Raw genomic sequence first — 18,018 nt, 5'->3', positions numbered from 1 at the left:
AGCACTCGGGCTTGGCACCTACCAGTGCAGCTGCCCCAGCCCACAGGAGAGCCTGGGGTTCACGCAGCTTAGTTCTTATCATGTCCACCTGGGAAGCTGGGGGTGCGGCCGTGGCCAGGGCGAGGGGCAGGGGAGAGACAGTCTCATGTGAACTGCATGGACTGAGGCGGGCAGAGAGCTTGCTCCCGGAAAGCAGCCAGGAGAATGCCTTCTGCTGAGCAGCAGGCATTGCTGCAAGGCTGTGAGGGGAGGCAGCACCCTGAGTGCAATGAAAGAACAGTGAGTGCCAGGATTAGTTCTGCCAACACACTGGAAGGGAAGTTGGGGAAGCTTTTGTTACCATGAATCCAAGCTTTTTCTTCCAAGCTCCCATATATACAGAATAAGGGCCGGACTGAACTAAGACTTGAAAATGGAATTTTCATGGTCTGTAGGACCAGTCCACACTGTTATTTTAAAATGCTGGCAGTCCTATTGTTGAAAACTTTTCTCAGCTGTGGGACATTAATAGAGAAATGGTCCAGGTTCACCAACAACATCATGTTCTTTCTCAGTTGTGAAGCTGATCCTGTAATATGACAGAGAAATTAAAATGTTCACCCAAGGCACAGTTTCAGGATTAAAGGGGCCTGCAGGAGCAGCACTGTGGCTCACTTGGTTAATCCTCTGCCTGTGGCGCCGGCATCTCATATGGGTGCCGGGTTTGAGTCCTGGCTGCTCCACTTCTGATCCAGTTCTCTGCTGTGGCCCGGGAGGGCAGTGGAAGATGGCCCAAGTGCTTGGGCCCTGCACCCGCATGGGAGACCAGGAAGAAGCACCTGGCTCCTGGCTTCGGATCGGCACAGCACCAGCCGTGGCGGCCATTTGGGGAGTGAACCAATGGAAGGAAGACCTTTCTCTCTGTCTCTCTCACTGTATTTAACTCTGTCAAAAGAAAAAAAAAATCAGCAAGCCATATTGGAATGCCAGTTTGAGTCCCAGCTATAAAAAAAGGGGGGCGGGGGCTGCAGGTGTGTAGCCAGCATTTAACCCGCGTGTGACCCTGCAGCCTGCCATTGGAGAGGCTCTTCGGGAGGCTTACAGCAGCTATGAAGCTGGTTCTCTTGACAGCTTTACTGGATGCCTGTGAGTTTAGAAGCAAGGCGGTGTCTGGCAGGCAAAGATGACTGTATTTGCATAATTTCCCTTCTTAGAGATGTTTCTCACCAAGAAAACGGCAGATATTATTTAACTGTGGCAAATGTTAATCCAGGTAGTGAGACAGGAAAGCTTCCCAGAGCGAAACCTCTGGAAGCTAGTGACACAGGCTGCAGAGGCATGGCTGATCCTGGTTTTAGGAATAAACCAGTACTTACAAAGTAGTAAAACCAGTGAGTACAATGACAGGAGCACACATGGGTGGGATGAGGGAGTTAGCAAGAGAAACGCCAGAACTCGGGAAGGAATCTGGGGGGTCTGAAAACCAACCCCAGCATTCTGATCTTCATTTTCACCATATTAGCCATAAGACCCCTGGATGCTGGCTTGGTGACAAGTCAGACAAATCTGCAGGGCAGAAATGGAGAAACCCAATGGGGGAAAACAATAAAACCAACACTTTCCATTGCTCTTTCTGTTAAAATCCAGAAGGGCGCCACTCAATGGAAAAAAAGATAAACCTATACAGAGAGGAAGGAGAGAGAACCAAGTATTAGCAACTCCTGGAGAAAAGAGTAAGGGAACAAAGCCGAGGAAAAGTTCTGATGTCTGACAGACTATTCGGAATCCTGCTTCCCATTGGTGATTTGGTCTGTTATTTTACAAGAGACAACTTTATCAGTAAAAGAAGATCTGAGCTAGACAAAGGATTAAGTGAACTATTGCATTAAAAAAGCCTTTCACACAGTGTTTAGCACATGCTCATACTCTGCACAGGACAGGCACCACTGGCATTTCTGCAAGCCAGAGGCACAACCAAAATGAAGGTCTAGGTTTCACCGCCAGGCCCAGTGCCTTTCTCTCTTGATCATTTGCCGAGACTTCCAAACCCACTTTTATCCTCTTTGATATAAAAGCTTTGGAAAAGCTCATTAGGAAGACTCAGATCTGTGTTGTTTTTCATCTTTAGGAAAAAAGGGGTGTTGGAAACGTTCTCTGGAACAGAAACCAATAAGATCTGGCCCAACGTATATGCTTTCCTACAAACAAAGATTCCAGAAGCACACCAGAAGGACTCCGTCACTCCATGAGGAGAAACGCACATCACCAGGAAGAGAGCAGGAGCTGCTTGTGCTCACCTCCAGAAACCCCTCTGCCTAGGGCTCCAGCACGTGTGAATTCTTTGGAAATTGTGTCTTATGTCTACTAGTTTTTTCTGGGATACTACTAAGGATGTGCCAAATGATCAAATAGAAAAGAGTCATCTTTTATGACCCTCTAATATGTTTTATCCAGTTATCTTTTGTAGGTTATTCAAAAACAGCAGGATGGCTAATCTTTTGAAAACCTGGGGAAAGCAAAAATGCAAAAGTCATTGATAGCAATCATTTTGTTTGATAAAGACAAGTATTTGATAAGATTTTCAGTTTTCTGGAAAAGTTTAAACATTTCTGGCACCGTGGGACATGGTTTTGTGAGACATTCTATTAAATTATAGAAAAAAAAAAGCAACTGGAACTACAGATCTTCTGCAAGATGCAAATTCACTGATGCCTTTACACTAAGAAACTTACAAGTTAGCCACATATGCTGTATCTATGTTGTTGGTAAGGATACCTTCTGTTTACTCAGAATTTCCAGTTTGCCATAAGTATCTGTCATCATAAGGGAAGATAGTACTTTAATATGATGCTTTCTTTTGAAAATATATGTGTCTTGAGGCATGATTTATGTCAGAAATTTGACATTATCAGTTCTTGGATAAGCACCAAAGTTGAACCAGTTTTCAATGGAAAATGTAATAAAGTTTTACGTTTTCAACTATTACTCAGGTTAAGAAATTTTTTAAAGAAATCGATGTCCTTTCTCTTTTTGACCCAAATGTGTGATCTGCCTTGGTAAGTAACAAGTTACAGTAAAAAACAAGAAGAAGAAACCCATGTTGCTACATAAAGTAGGGGTACTTTATCCTCTGGAAATAGATTAGACATGCTCAGGGTATGTTCTCTTGACCCAAGTAGCCTTCATAATTAGTAAGCAGGCACAGCCATAAAACGAATTACATGATATGTTAAAAAGGACCAGGAAAATAACAGTATTCCTGATAGAAGAAATCTGGCATTCACAGCCATCATATTTTAAGAGCGGAAAAAAATCTCTGCTGATGTCATCTGAGCAGCCACTGTGACATCTTCATCATTTTAGGCTCCTCACTGGGGCAACAAGGATGCACATGTGTGGACTGTGGCCTGGGAAAAGAAATGATAGTACAAGGAAAGTGGAGGAAAACCCAATCATATCTTCCATGGGATACTCTGTATTTGACTTGGTGCTAAATGAAATGAAACAAGCCTTAGTACAAACTGGCATTAACTGCCTTTGCAAATCTGGTCCACTGTATTCTACACATTTAAAATGTAAATGTCCGCAAATGGTTCTTACATTTTGTAGGGGGGAAATCTTACTTTCCTTTTCTTATGTTTTTTTTTTTTTTTAAATTCACTGTTGATTTTTCCAAAAGGACCAAGGCTTTTAAAAAGGATTATAACAAATATCATTCTTTATAATACTTTCTAATAGTGCCTTATTTGAATGTTACAATTATGTGCTTTCTAAAAATATTGTTTAACTATTATGTTTATGAATATCACTAGGTTATCAGGCATACATTATTCTCTATTAGAATAAATGAAATATCAGCACTGTGGCTCTTACTTTGGACCCCACACAGCTTAGCTTATTTCACCCCACCTTCCTTTCTGCTGCTCTGATATCCTTGGTGTGGCTGTGTTTTAATAAATGTTTTTGAAACAGTACACAGGCTGGTTTCATCTCATGCAATATTTTTATCTCCTACTACAGGATTGTAACCATACTTGCCTTGACACCCTGAAGTGATCTGAAAATAAAGGAGAGGTAGCAGAACTTGGCTATGAAAATTAAGACTCTTTTACCCTGTGATCATTCCCTCCCCCTTCTCCAATACACTTAACCCAAAGATTTGCATATTCACCCATTATTTTGGGAAATGCCTGTAATATGTCTTTTTTTTATTTATTAAAGCAAAAATAACCTGATTCTGCTGGATGAGTTGGGATTACAGTACTGATTACCATTGCCAAGGATGGCATCCTGCTAAAAAAATTTGTTGTACTGACTAGTACAATTTATGTGCCACATGTGGAGCTGAATGCCATAGCTAGAGGTTGCTATTCCCGGTCAGGGCGCCGGATTCTGTCCCGGTTGCTCCTCTTCCAGTCCAGCTCTCTGCTGTGGCCCTGGGAGTGCAGTGGAGGATGGCCCAAGTGCTTGGGCCCTGCACCTGCATGGGAGACCAGGAGGAAGCACCTGGCTCCTGGCTTGGGATCGGCGCAGTGCGCTGGCTGTAGAAGCCATTTGGGGAGTGAACCAATGGAAAAGGAAGACCTTTCTCTGTCTAACTCTGCCTGTCAAAAAAAAAAAAAAAAAAATGCTAATGAGAATGGTGCCTCAGCTCATAGCCCTATTTTCTTGAGTAGCATAGTTAAGCACAGTGTGCTGTGGGAAATGCAAATTAGCAGAAATTTTATTTCTCTCTATTCTATTTGAAATAGTTCAAACAATGGCTCAAATTTCAAAACTCCAGCCCATGGCTACTTTCCCCAGTTATAATATTCCAGCAAAATATTGTGGAAGCTCATAATTTGTGACGAAATTACCCAATACTAACAACAAATCATCATTAATTAACTTCAGATTATATTAAATTGCTGAAATACATGGAACCAACAGCAAGAATACATTTGTATTTAAACACATCAGTTGTGTCTTCTCACTGACAGTTTTTATATTGTTACAATTAAATATTTTCATCTTATAAGTTATGGTTTGAAATTTTTTTAACAGTTAAAATAGTGCAGCTGTGCTTAAAGTTCTGTACCACCTTAAAGTCTGTACCACCTCCTGGCTTTGTTAATTTAACAAGTACATTTCCAAATGTCCCGGTGGCTGGACCTGTTTACACATCTTTACCCTTAGTATTTCTGTTGTAAATTACTTGAGCTCTGTGATAAGTCCTTTACTTAGGAGATCTTAAAGGGCAGGCCAGGGAACCTAGAATCTCTGAGTTACAAGTTTATGGTTAGTAATTTCCCTACAAGGTTTCTCATAAGTTGCTCTGTGAAACAAAACCAGGTTATTGAACTTGTCCTGAACTTTGCCTTTGGACTTCGTTTTGGCCTTGTTCCCAGATTTACTCACAGGGTCCTTCCTTCCTTCCATCTCTTCTTCCTCCCATCCTTCCTTCCTTTCAGATTTACGAGAAACAGCCTCACCAGTCCACTCAAAGGATGGACTCAGAAAATGCAACAAAAGCGACTTATTATTAATGATCCTGCAAGATCAGGTACCTGATGGCCCAGCATACTCAGGGTGGTTTACGGCAAGCTTTATGTTTCTGACCACACAGATCTCTCTTCCAGTTCCTCACCGACAGTACTACGGGGTTATAATCTTCCTGACATTTGCTTCAGCTGTTTTGGTTGCTAACCTCCTGTTTGCCTAAGAACTTCCAAGTGCATGTTAACCTAGCTGTTATGCTACCTAGCTACTTGTCTGCAAGCTGTTATGCTAGCTGTCTACTCAGCTAAATATCTTACTTTGAACATGAACCCAATGTTTTCTGAGTTACAAAGGGGAGGTGTTGGGGAAGAGGCAGTGATCCTCCATCTGCTGTCTCACTCCCCAAATGGCCACAACAGCCAGAGCTAGGCCAATCTGAAACCAGGAACCAGGAGCTTCTTCCAGGTCTCCCATGTGGGTGCAGGGGCCCAAGCACTTGGGCCAAATTCTGCTGGTTTCCCAGATACATTAGCATGGAGCTGGACTGGAAGTGGAACAGCTGGTATTTGAACTGGTACCCATATGCAAAGCTGGCATTGCAAGAGGCAGTTTGACCCACCGCACCACCATGCCAGCCCCAGGGCCTTTTTCTTGGCTCTCTCGTCTTTCTTCTTGTCGTTTGTGGGCAGCATTGTAACCATCACAGCCTTGCTAAAGTGACAGATCAAAAAGACTTTTTTTTTTAAACTCACTGCTATCGTTTGGATGTTTAATGTACTCCTGAAAGGATCATGTACTTGATCCTCCTGTGCAAATGATGATGTGGAACTTTTTAAGAGGTGGGGCCTGGTGAGAGGTCCTCAGGTCAATTAGGGGCATGCCTTCAAAAAGTCTCCTCTTCTTTGCCTTCTGTTTCGCAATATAACCTCTTTTGTCTCACACTCCCCTAATAATGTGATGCAGCCAAAACAGCCATCACCAGCTTAACCAATGCAAGCACTAGGCCCTTGAACATACAAAAACCTCTTTTTCCTAGCCAGCCTCGAGTATTCTGTTGTAGTCAACACAAAACAGACTAACGTAACAATGATCATGAGTTTTTCTATATATACTACTAAGTAAACTGTCATGCCAAAGTGTAAACTTGGTTTGTGTTTTTTTTTTTTTTTTTTTTGGACAGGCAGAGTGGACAGTGAGAGAGAGACAGAGAGAAAGGTCTTCCTTTGCCGTTGGTTCACCCCACAATGGCTGCTGTGGCTGGCGCACTGCGCTGATCTGAAGCCAGGAGCCAGGTGCTTCTCCTGGTCTCCCATGCGGGTGCATGTAAGAAAATCCACTAACTAAAAGATTCATGTTGTTAAAAATACATTAGTTGACTTTTAGAAGGGTAATAGGAATACTAATATGACAGAAGAAGAGGGCCTGGTTTTCTTAAAGAAGTTATAAGAAGTAGGAGGTCCTGAGCTCATTAGACAAAATTTGCAGGGCTGGCGCTGTGGTGCAGCAGGTTAAAGCCCCTGCCTGCAGTGTCGGCATCCCATATGGGCACCAGTTCTAGTCCCAGCTGCTCCACTTCTGATCCAGCTCTTTGCTATGGCCTGGGAAAGCAGTAGAGGATGGCCCAAGTCCTTGGGCCCCTGCACCCATGTGCGAGACCTGGATGAAGCTCCTGGCTCCTAGCTTTGGATCGTCGCAGCTTCAGCTGTGCGGTAAATTGGGGAGTGAACCAGCGGATGGAAAACCTCGCTCTCTCTTCTTTCTCTCTGCCTCTCCTCCTCTCTCTGTGTAACTCTTTTCAAATAAATAAATCTTTAAAAAAAATTTGCAAGAGCTCACACTAATGGTATAATTAAGAGAGCATATTACCCATCTATCTTACAGTAACAATTTCAAATTAGTTATCTCTACTACCACTGATAAAATGACAGTTAGTTAACAGAATAAATAGAATGGCAGTTATTTGATTTTTAAAAAATATTTTATTAGAAGATTTATCAAATGAAACAAGAAATTTGTGAATGCCTTAATGTCAAAAATGTTCCATTCATCTACCTGGAGTTCCCATGGTTTAATATGATTAGGGAAAATTGTCCAACCTGAAATTTGAGTTATCCGTTGGCTTAGGAAACAGAAAAGAGGCTATTTATTTTGGTAGAAGTTAGTGCTAAATAAAAATAAAAAGGATGTTTTTTACTGTTCTTAATATTAAAGCACTGATAGTTATGTAAAAGTTATGGCCTTCAAGTGCAAATTGTGGCATAAATCAGTGGTTCCCAAAACAAATCACACTCACAGACACTCAAAACACAGAAAATACTGAAAGTAAAAAAATAAATTATACAATCAAGTTTCAAAGAACAGCTCTTTACTCATTCCTGTTTTTGAAAACAAACCTTTCAGGAATAGTTTACCCAGTTTGAGATACTCTCCTGACAGTCTTCAGTCAGTAACATTTCTAACTCTAAAGAAGGCAAAATGAATACAGATACTTACAGGCAAGACTTGGGAAAGGTGAAGTTGAAGTAGAGAAAATAATGATTCAAGAAACATCTCTCTGCATCTGGGGATTCTGCTTTTGTATCCATTCTCTCAATTTGGTAGAAAGGGAAAAATAGGGGCTTGTTCAGATAGAAAAAGGGGGTAGGGAATGGGCAAGGGGAGGGAAGAGAATTTTCTATGATTAGCTAATTAGTAAAAATTACAGGCTGATGAATACTACCATATAAATTAGTCAAACATTTTATTATAGAGTATATATTTATATCAAAAGCACAAAAAGACTTTTATTCTGAAAACCAGGAAGATTGTGATGTTACAGAGTATGATTCAATAATTCCAGTCCATTTGTATGGGTACTAAATGCCTGATCAACTCAGTTAAAACAAGGTACAAATGAGGCCAAGGGTCCAGGTCAATCATCACATAGGTCCCTTAGCATATTTGGTTTCTCAAATTGAGACATGTATTCCCAATCCAAGTTAGCCGTACTACAAAAATTTACTACTACTCTGATCGGGTCCTGAGCCAAAGACTATAATCAAAGCTCACGTTCTTTTAAGTTGGAAGATTAATCCTCAAATAATAAGGATAGCATGATTAGCACTGTCATCTATTTTCTAAATAAAATAAATCATCAAATATCCTGGCATATTTAAAGTGAATTATATAGAAAGTAGTAAAGCTCAGAAGCATTCTATGGTAACTGAGCTAAGGAGAGGAATAACAAATGTAGTAAAAGCCATCATTACCAATCAGGATTACCAAATTCTTAGAAATAAGTAGCTGGCAACTCAAAGCAGTTAGCTCTACAAGATTTCTCTTGCCTTGTACAAGAGTCCTTTTTCAAAATGTTACATCAGAGTGAAACAATAACCAAAATTTTAAAAACCAGATATTCTTCTTGTTTGTTCTTACAGGCCATTAGTATTTTTTTAAACTTGTTCCCTGAGAGATCCCAGACTATGTCAAGCAAAGAAATTAAGAGTGAGCTTAAAGTTGTTATTTAAAAGACAAAACACAAAAACCCCTCTCATTAGTTCATCGTTTTTTATATCCCTGTAATCCTTAATATTAAAAAGTCAACATGGTAAAATACAGTTTTGAGAATACTTTGGGGGTAAATGTAATGTCATTGTATCAAATTTATATCATAGTCAAGGATTTAACTGATGGTGCCGAAAATACAAATATTATTTTAAAAGGAAAGACTTTAAAAATTTGTATCACCCATCTTATTTAGTAAAGCAGATTACCAACTACTGATTTATTGCTTTTAATATGACGAAACACCAGATCTTTGACAGCTAAATTAGCAGTAGGATACAAGTACATTTTTATCTTTAATCAATCTTATAGAGTAGGACATGTACATATCTCTATAAAAAAAGACTGTAGCAGATGCCTCCTAGAATCAACCAGTTCTTGTAAACATTGCATTTGTGCAGATTTTCATACTTTGATTCCGAAATTGAGAACAATTAAGATTAAAGACAAATTTAGTAGCCAAAAGAAAAAGTCCAGTTTGACTTCCTGCAACATATAGTACCACTCCTCTCTTCAAACACAAAACAAAACAAAACAAAACACTTAGCAGCACGTTAGAAAAAAAAGTTACAAAACGTTTCAGTACTCTTTTTTTCCCTCTCATCAAAAACCAAACAAAAATAAAGTGCAGCACCCATAAAAGTGTCAAGAAAATAGCCAAGTTCTTCCTTTCTTGTAACAAAATAGCACTTGGCCTCAGCAGTCTTAACCAAATTATACAGTGTCCATCATTTTGGGCTCATCATCTTCTTTATGTACCACTGAGTTTAAACTGCAGAGAGCTGTATTGATAGAATACTGAAGATAATCTGGATTCTGGGGTGAGGAGAAACAAAGGAAAAAAGAACATTAAGATAACCAATTTTATGACAGTATATGCAACTACATCCATATTCTCTACTTCTCTGCAGTGTAGCAGGGTAGGAAGAAAATGGTATTGACTCAGATGGGCTGAAACCCAAGAAAATAAACAAACAAAAAGTAGAATGTAGTTACTTAAGCCCATGATATGTGAAACACAATTGTAATGAACTTCATGTTTTTGTCACCTTTTAATAAAACTAATTTTAGTTACTTAATCATACAAGGCTATATCTTAAATGTTTACGTTTACATAGCTATTAATAATTTAGACAAATTATTTTAAGCCAATAATGTATTTTTAAAATTACTAATTACACAGTAAATACTAAAAATGCAAAAGATCTGAGTAAAGAAATAAATTCATTTACTGAGTAAAATAAACTTGAGTAATAAATCCTTAATCTTTTATTTATTTATTTATTTGAAAGGCAGAGCTATAGAGAGGAGAGAGAGGGAGGGAGGGAGGGGTCCTCCATCCACTGGGTCACTCCCCAAATGGCCACAATAGCCAGAGCTGGGCTGATCTGAAGCCAGGAGCCAGTAGCCTCCTCTGGATCTCCAAGGTGGGTGCAGGGGCCCAAGCACTTAGGCCATCCTCCACTGCCCTCCCAGGCCATAGCAGAGAGCTGTATTGGAAGTAGCAGCCGGGACCTGAACTGGTGCTCATATGGGATGCCAGCACTGCAGGCAGTGACTTTACCTGCTACACCACAGTGATGGCCCCAGAAATCCTTAATCTCCTGGGAGGTACTCAGACCCAAATTTTAGAAGCCGAGAATAAAAGAACAGTTTAGGCTTTACTTATTTTTAAAACAGAAGTAGGACTTATAAATGCTCTATGTGCCCATTTCTAGGACTAGAACATTATTAAATAAATGCAAAACTAAAACTCATTATTTGTTAAAGCACCATGAATGACATTAGTCCTTAAGACCTAGGGTTTAGGAAATTCTTCCCCAAGAATTCAATTGTGCTGACTCAGTTGTTATGAATATCTGCCAGTTACTTAAAACTTTTACTACTGTTATCACCTAGTTTCATTTGTTTATTTAATGAGGAAAATAGCCCAAATGGGATAGACATCTTAAACCTCCATGCTACAGGGAGGCAGAACTTTCGAAAGATCTTCCTAACAGTGTAATGTTTGCAGTTTGATGACTGTAAAAGCCAAAAAGCTAGCTGGAATGTGCATTATTCCCAAGCACGTCTTTAGGAAAAAGTGGTCCAAATAACCAACTGAGGTCTGGGACAGACACAATGGACCACAGTTCTAATCCTGCCTCTATTCAGTATTGTAATCTTCAAAGAGAAAACAATTTATCACAATTTAATAAAATTAAAAGCTAACTGTTATTCATATCTATATCCAATATGCCCTGGTTTAGTTCTTACAAAACTAAGGATAATTGCTGTCAGTTATAAAAAGAAAACTAAAAGTGCTACCCAGATGAAAGCCTTTAAAAAATAACAGATACTCCTGTTATGTTATTTTGTTCTCCAATATAGTGTTAAGACCTTTTCTGATAATCTAGGTCAAATTCCAAAGGCTTTTCCAACAGATCACAATTACTCTATCAGGACTGGGCTACAGTTTTCAATGATGGAATGCTGAGTCTTAGAGTTGGCTGAGGAGATTCTCTTTCTGCCTTTTCCTTCAACGCTGCCTTTCATAAAAATAAATATTTATTCAAAAAAAGAAAAACAAAGAAGTCTAACCTATATTTACATTCTACTGACTGCTCTACAATCTCATCTAATAATATTTTCAACACATTTCTTGTTCCAGTGACATGTTCTTCCCAAGAGCAAGCAATCTGAATGTCTTGTCCTATAACGCGTAGTACGAGAGGTGTTCAAAAAGATCATGAAAAATGCATATAATGGGAGCCAACACAGTGGTATAGAGGGTAAAGCTGCCGCCTGCAGTGCCAGCATCCCATATGTGCACTGGTTCAAGTCCCGGCTGCTCTATTTCTGATCCAGCTCTCTGCTATGGCCTGGGAAAGCAGTAGAAGATGGTCCAAGTCCTTGGGCCCCTGCACCTCAGGGGAAACCAAAGAAACTCCAGGCTCCTGGTTTCGGATAGGCCCAAGTCCAACTATTGTTGCCCCTTGGGAAGTGTACCAGCAATGGAAGACCATGTCTTCCGCCTCTCTGTAGCTCTGCCTTTCAAATAAATAAATAAATCTTTTAAAAAATGCATATAATGAAAAAACTATGCATGGATTTCCATTTATTTGCACCACAAAACTTACCTTCAAATCTATTTTTCCAGAAACCTTTTGAAGTACTCTTATTATGATTCAACAAAGAGCTGATGGTGTAGGTGAATGAGCAGTAAAGTAGGATAGATATTCAGGATTAAGTTATCAGCTCTATCACCTACTACACGATTTATTAGATGAGACTATAGGGACAACCAGTGGAATTTTAATGAGTTGGTTAGGTATATTGACTGTGTTTTTTAAGAAGTTCTCCATGATAGTGTCTTAAAGTTCTTAAGAGATGGGTGGATGAGTTCTGGAGAATCTTAGCCAAACTAAAACTCAAGTAAATTTAAATTTAAATGTCAGTTTACTCATCCATGAAAACAAATCACAGGATTTTTGACCAGATTCAATGATGAAACATGTCAAAGTATCTTGTAACCTATAAACTAACAGATGAATGGGATGTTATTATTATGGTAAATGTTTCTTTCAAACCTCTTTTACGTTAGATGACTTGATTCCTCACATGGTCTCTCACTTTATCCTGTTTCCCTCAACTAGCTGGCACCCTTTCGCACACGTAGCTGAAATCTCCAGCCCTTGTTCCCCCAGAAAAACTATACCATGATGCTCACATTCTCACATTAGGAAGAAATGGTCTGTTGGCCGAGATTTATTAAGTCTGAACAACCCTGACAATCAAGTGTCCTACCTGTGTAATTCCAGCCCCTTCTATGATTGAAAGGGATACCTAGCATTTGACGTCAGTTGCTATCTGATATGTTTAACAAGAACTAACTTCTCTCAGAGGCAACTTCTTGGTAATATATGCCATTCATGATATTTAATGTGTATCTTCCCCCCCCCCCTTACATTTAGAATCAATGACATCCTTCAGAAGTCATCTTTTCCTCTGTTTGAATTATGTGACGTTTTTACAGGTTTACATATTGACAGTAACTGTCATAAAATCCCCTTGGAAACACTATTTCCCTGTGGGCTATTTCTCAGGAACTGAAGAGAAAATCACCACTGTATTTAAATTACATTAAGAGATCATCTGTAGGAAATTTGTAGAGGGAATATCCCCTATATGTCTAACTAAGGGGGAGTATTACTGCTTATTTAAAGATCAAAACTTCAAGGGTTATTTCCATACTTCAGAATACTGAGTTGAATATGTCCAATTGCTTTCCTTAAAGGACATACAATACATAGAACTGGAATGGTAAAATTACAGTGATATAAAGTCAAAATATTAGAAATCTCACTTTCTTCCACTTCATGAAGTTTAAAAGTAAATACAGGACTCTCCCTACATTGTCTTCTCAATGACATTTTCCTTGTCACAATATAGGCAACAGAGTAAACCAGCTTAAGCTTGTCTTAAAATCTTGGAACTTGAAAATGAGAGGTGACAGGGCTCTATTTTTGAAAACTATTATTAAAGTAAAAACGGGCAGGAGCTGTGTAATAATAAAATTGTAATTCTAAGTAGTATGAGATAGACCTGTGGTTGGATCCACTTTTATTTTTGATGTAAATTCTTTTATGCTGATAACAGGGTGACATTTTTTAATCTTGATCTAATAGCAGATTTCAAATCTGCCCAACTGGCCAATATTACAAACACAACATTAACAATTACATTACATGGCATGAAATGAGCCTCTGGGTTATATTCTGAGGCAAGAATATTTGAAATGGTCACATATATATTATTTAAGAAAAAAGAGTAATCCAAAAGAATGAAAATTATGTGAACTAATATGCTTATAAAATAAATATATATTTTTCCAGCTTACCTGTGGTAAGTATTCTAATAAACCTATAGATCCAACACCAGAATGAGGAACATGATTCTGAACTGTCATAGGTTGAAAATTTTGTGATTGAGAATAAAGTCTGACTCTTGACTTGAAAGCTTCAAGTTCATTTTTGAATGCTTCAAAATATCCTTCTTCTTCTGCCTAGAAAACACACAAAAACAAACAAAATGTGTTTTTCCAGATTTATAGATCACACAGTAAATTCTACAAAGCATCTAACAGGTATGAAGTAGAGGAAGACAAGGTGAATAGTCTAAGTGTAGAAATCACTGTGATCTCTATCAGATTTGTGAAAACTATTTGTTTTATAAAAACATTAATTTTTTTCCATTTCTTTTTACTTCAGCAAAACAATACAACTCCTTCCAACATGTTCATATATAATTATTAATCAAAGAAAAGTAGGCTTATCTGGATCCTCGACAAGATCTAAAAAATTCTCATTTAACCTCTATCCTTTGCCCATTGCCAAACAACAAATGTTCTTAAAACCTGTTAATTCCCCATCAATGAGGCACTATTACCTGTAGTTGGCTCTGTATTCTCTATTTGTCAAAGTTACGAAAAACCAAAGAAAACTCAACATTCAACTTCACTTTGGGACTATCCTAAGTGTTGTAGCTGAGCAAGTATTTTCTTTTCAACACGTAAAGAAAAAAGTATGTCTTATGTTCAACAGGGAGAACTCTTAAGACATCTAATTATATAAAATATGGCCAAGATTCTTGATAGAAAACTCCCTATTAGCAGCAGCTAATTTATGAATGTTTCTTCTACATACAAAAGAAATGATAGAGGGCATATCCTTTGCTAACAGAATATAGGCTTTAAGTATAAGTAGTAGAGGAGATTGTGTCAAATAGAGTTCAAGTTGTATAACCAGGATAAAACCTATGAATTAGTTATTACCCTCAATATCTATACAAATAATACAAGCAATGTTATGTGCCGCCATCCAATCTTTTTATGAATTGAGGAAAAACTGCCTTAACTGCATTTTAACATCTCACTTCAGTCAATATATGGTACTTGCATGAACATATGAAATGTTAGCCGTTTACCTCAAAGTGATCTTTCTGAAAACCAAGTGTACAACTGCTGACCCTGCTTCCCTGCTGTATGCCAAAGGCCTAGAGATTTAGGTCTACAATGATTCGACTGACTTCATTTTATTAAGTGAAGGATGGACCACCTGCTGAATTTCTTTACATCAATTTTCTCACCTATACTATAGGAATAGTAATCTTCATAAAATATTAATAAGTTAATGAGCTAATCCATGTTAAGTGCTTAGAATAGTACCTAGCACAAAGTAAGCACCCCACCAATGATATTATTACTTAATTAAAAAAAACTATTACTAAGAACACAATGTTACAATTGAAGTCTTCAATGTTTTTCAGTTTTAAGTAAATTTCAAAGAATACAGTTTGAACACTTTTCATTATTTACTAAGTATCAATTTAAACATATCCATCAATGTAAGATGAAAAAAATTATGGAGAAGAGGGGCATTTAGCCTAGTGGTTAAGATGCCAGTTAGGATACTCGTGTCCAATACTGGAATGCTTGGGTTCTACTCCCAGTCCAGCTCCTGACTCCAATTTTCTACTAATTAAGGCCATGGAAGGCAACAGTGATGGCTCAAGTAATTGGGCTCCTGTCACCCATGTTGGGGACTTAAACAGTGTTTCTGTCTCCTGACTCTGGCCAGGCCCAGTCCTGACTTTTGTGAACATTTAGTTGTGAACCAGCAGATGGGAACTCTGTCTTTCAAAAAATTAAGTGTAAGTTTTATTGTTCCTATGGGTCAAGTAAAACTTTAGATTAGTCACCCTAAACCTAGATAAAACACCCAACTCAATAATTTGTTCATCAAAACTTTATTATGTTTCAGGAAAATTTCCTGCTTAAGTTGCACTTCAGAAGAATTTAGGGCATTTAAGGTAGAACTGCTACCAACTACTTTTTTTTGGTTTAAAAATTTAATTATTTTTCTTCATCTGTAAAAAGAAATGTTCATTGTAGTACATAAAAATGGAAATCATTTATAACTCTATCACTTAAGTATAACTTCGGTTAAACTTTAGGTATATTTCCCTTTAGCTTCCAATTGTACATGTTAAAATATTTTTCATGTCTAAAAGTGCATGAGTATGTATAGTTTTTTTGGTTGGCTTTAAAACTTTTATTTACTTATTTGAAAGGCAGAGGGAAACAGATCTTTCATCTGCTAAGTTCATTTCCAAAATGTCCACAACAGCTGAGGTAGGGTACTGCAGCCAGAAGCAGGGAACACAATCCAAGTCCCCCATGTGGGTGGCAGAACCCCAACTATCTGAGCCATCACCACTGCTTCCCACGGCTGTGAACTCAGGTATTCCAATGTGTGATGTGGGTGTCCTGTTATCTTCTCATTAGGCCAAATGTCCATATATGTATATTTTATTTGGCAAAAACCCTACTATATACCCACAAAAACTAGAAAACAGATCACTATCAATACCTTAGAAACCAGGTCCCAAGAGCATTCCCTCTCTCCCCTTTGAGGTTACCATCAGACTTTTGTCTTAATTATTCTTTTGCCTCTAAGGCTTGCATATGTATCCCTCAACAATATATTGTTAAGTTCTGCCTGTTATAAAAAAATAAAAAATATTTTAAAATACGAACCTTATAAAATATATCCAAAAATTTTTAAATGATACTAGATGTATCACTCCGTGGATTATTTCATACACTCTTTATCCATGCTGATGCTGGTTAACATTTTACCAAGTGAATATACCTCAATTATTCACTTTACTGTTGATGGACATGTGAATTGTTCTCAGGCTTTTTCCTATAAACATTACGGCACTTACAAACATTTTTTACTATAAACATTATGGCACCTAGTGCACATGTGTAATAACTGCTCTAGGATAGCAGTTACCTCAGACTTTATGGTTTCTTTCTTTTTTTTTTTTTTTTTTTTGACAGGCAGAGTGGACAGTGAGAGAGAGAGACAGAGAGAAAGGTCTTCCTTTGCCGTTGGTTCACCCTCCAATGGCTGCCGCGGCTGGCGCGCTGTGGCCGGCGCACCGCACTGATCCAATGGCAGGAGCCAGGTGCTCCTCCTGGTCTCCCATGGGGTGCAGGGCCCAAGCACTTGGGCCATCATCCACTGCACTCCCTGGCCACAGCAGAGAGCTGGCCTGGAAGAGGGGCAACCGGGACAGAATCTGGCGCCCCGACCGGGACTAGAACCCGGTGTGCCGGCGCCACAAGGCGGAGGATTAGCCTAGTGAGCCGCGGCACCGGCCAGACTTTATGGTTTCTTACATGCCATCATTAATATATTGTTTAAGGGGCTGGTATGATGCAGTGGGTTAAGCTGCCACTCATGATGTGGATATCCCATACTGAAACACCAGTTTAAGTCCCAGGTGCTTTGCTTCTGATCCAGCTCCCTGCCAATGTGCAATGGAAAGCCGTGGAAGATGGGCAAATTGCCTGGGCCCCTGCTGCCCACACAGGAGACCTGGATGAAGTTCTGGGCTCCTAGCTTTATCCTGGCACAGACGTGGCTATTGCAGCCATTTGGGGAGTGAACTACCAAATGTAAGATATCACATGCAGGGGCTCGCTCTGTATAGCTCTGTTTTTCAAAATAAATAAATACATCTTTTTAAAATAGGGACCAGCATTATTGTGTAGTAGGTAAGGCCACCACCTGTGAAGCTGGCATCCCTTATGGGCACCAGTTGGTGTCCTGGCTGTTCCACTTCTGATCTAGCTCCCTGCTAAAGGCCTGGAAAAAGCAGCAGAAGATGGCCCAAGTGTTTGGGCCCCTGCCGCCCGTGTGGGGGACCTAGATGAAGCTTCTGGCTTCAGTCTGCCCAGACCTGGTTGCTATGGCCATCTGAGGAGTGAACCAGCCTATGGATGACCTCTTTCTCTCCTCTCACTGTGTAACTCTTTCAAATAAATAAAAAGACTTAAAAATAAATAATACATTTTATAGATTTATATTTATATTTTACCTGCTATACCACAATGCTAGCCCCTGATTTCTCATTAAACTGTGAATTCTATTCATCGAACATTCTGTTATCTTTTTTGCTCAATACCAT

General features: G+C 39.0%; 2 protein-coding genes across 4 annotated transcripts in view; one reads left to right on the top strand and one right to left on the bottom strand.

Moving 5' to 3' along the window:
- AK3 (adenylate kinase 3) overlaps positions 1–3,953 on the top strand; it is a 47,190-nt gene extending 43,237 nt beyond the window's left edge. Inside the window, exon 5 of one of the 2 annotated variants that reach the window (XM_070049668.1) lies at positions 2,108–3,953. In XM_070049668.1, the coding sequence (XP_069905769.1) occupies positions 2,108–2,228 (121 nt within the window). In that variant the 3' untranslated portion in view covers positions 2,229–3,953. 2 annotated transcript variants of the gene reach the window in all.
- Positions 3,954–8,180: 4,227 nt separating this feature from the next.
- Positions 8,181–18,018, bottom strand: part of CDC37L1 (cell division cycle 37 like 1, HSP90 cochaperone) — a 30,629-nt gene continuing 20,791 nt past the window's right edge. Inside the window, exons 6-8 of one of the 2 annotated variants that reach the window (XR_011379830.1) lie at positions 16,410–16,538; positions 13,880–14,044; positions 8,181–9,816 (exon numbers count right to left, since the gene is read on the bottom strand). Coding sequence is in view for 1 of the 2 variants with exons in the window: in XM_051858356.2 (XP_051714316.2) it covers positions 9,715–9,816; positions 13,880–14,044 (267 nt within the window). In the remaining variant the exon portion in view is untranslated. The remainder of the gene's footprint in view (positions 9,817–13,879; positions 14,045–16,409; positions 16,539–18,018) is intronic. The other variant, XM_051858356.2, reaches the window with a different exon arrangement.

This window comes from Oryctolagus cuniculus, chromosome 1, assembly GCF_964237555.1.
Source record: "Oryctolagus cuniculus chromosome 1, mOryCun1.1, whole genome shotgun sequence".
NCBI classification, from domain to species: domain Eukaryota; kingdom Metazoa; phylum Chordata; class Mammalia; order Lagomorpha; family Leporidae; genus Oryctolagus; species Oryctolagus cuniculus.
Note: the sequence above shows the minus strand (reverse complement) of the source record. Positions and strands in the feature narration are given on the sequence as shown.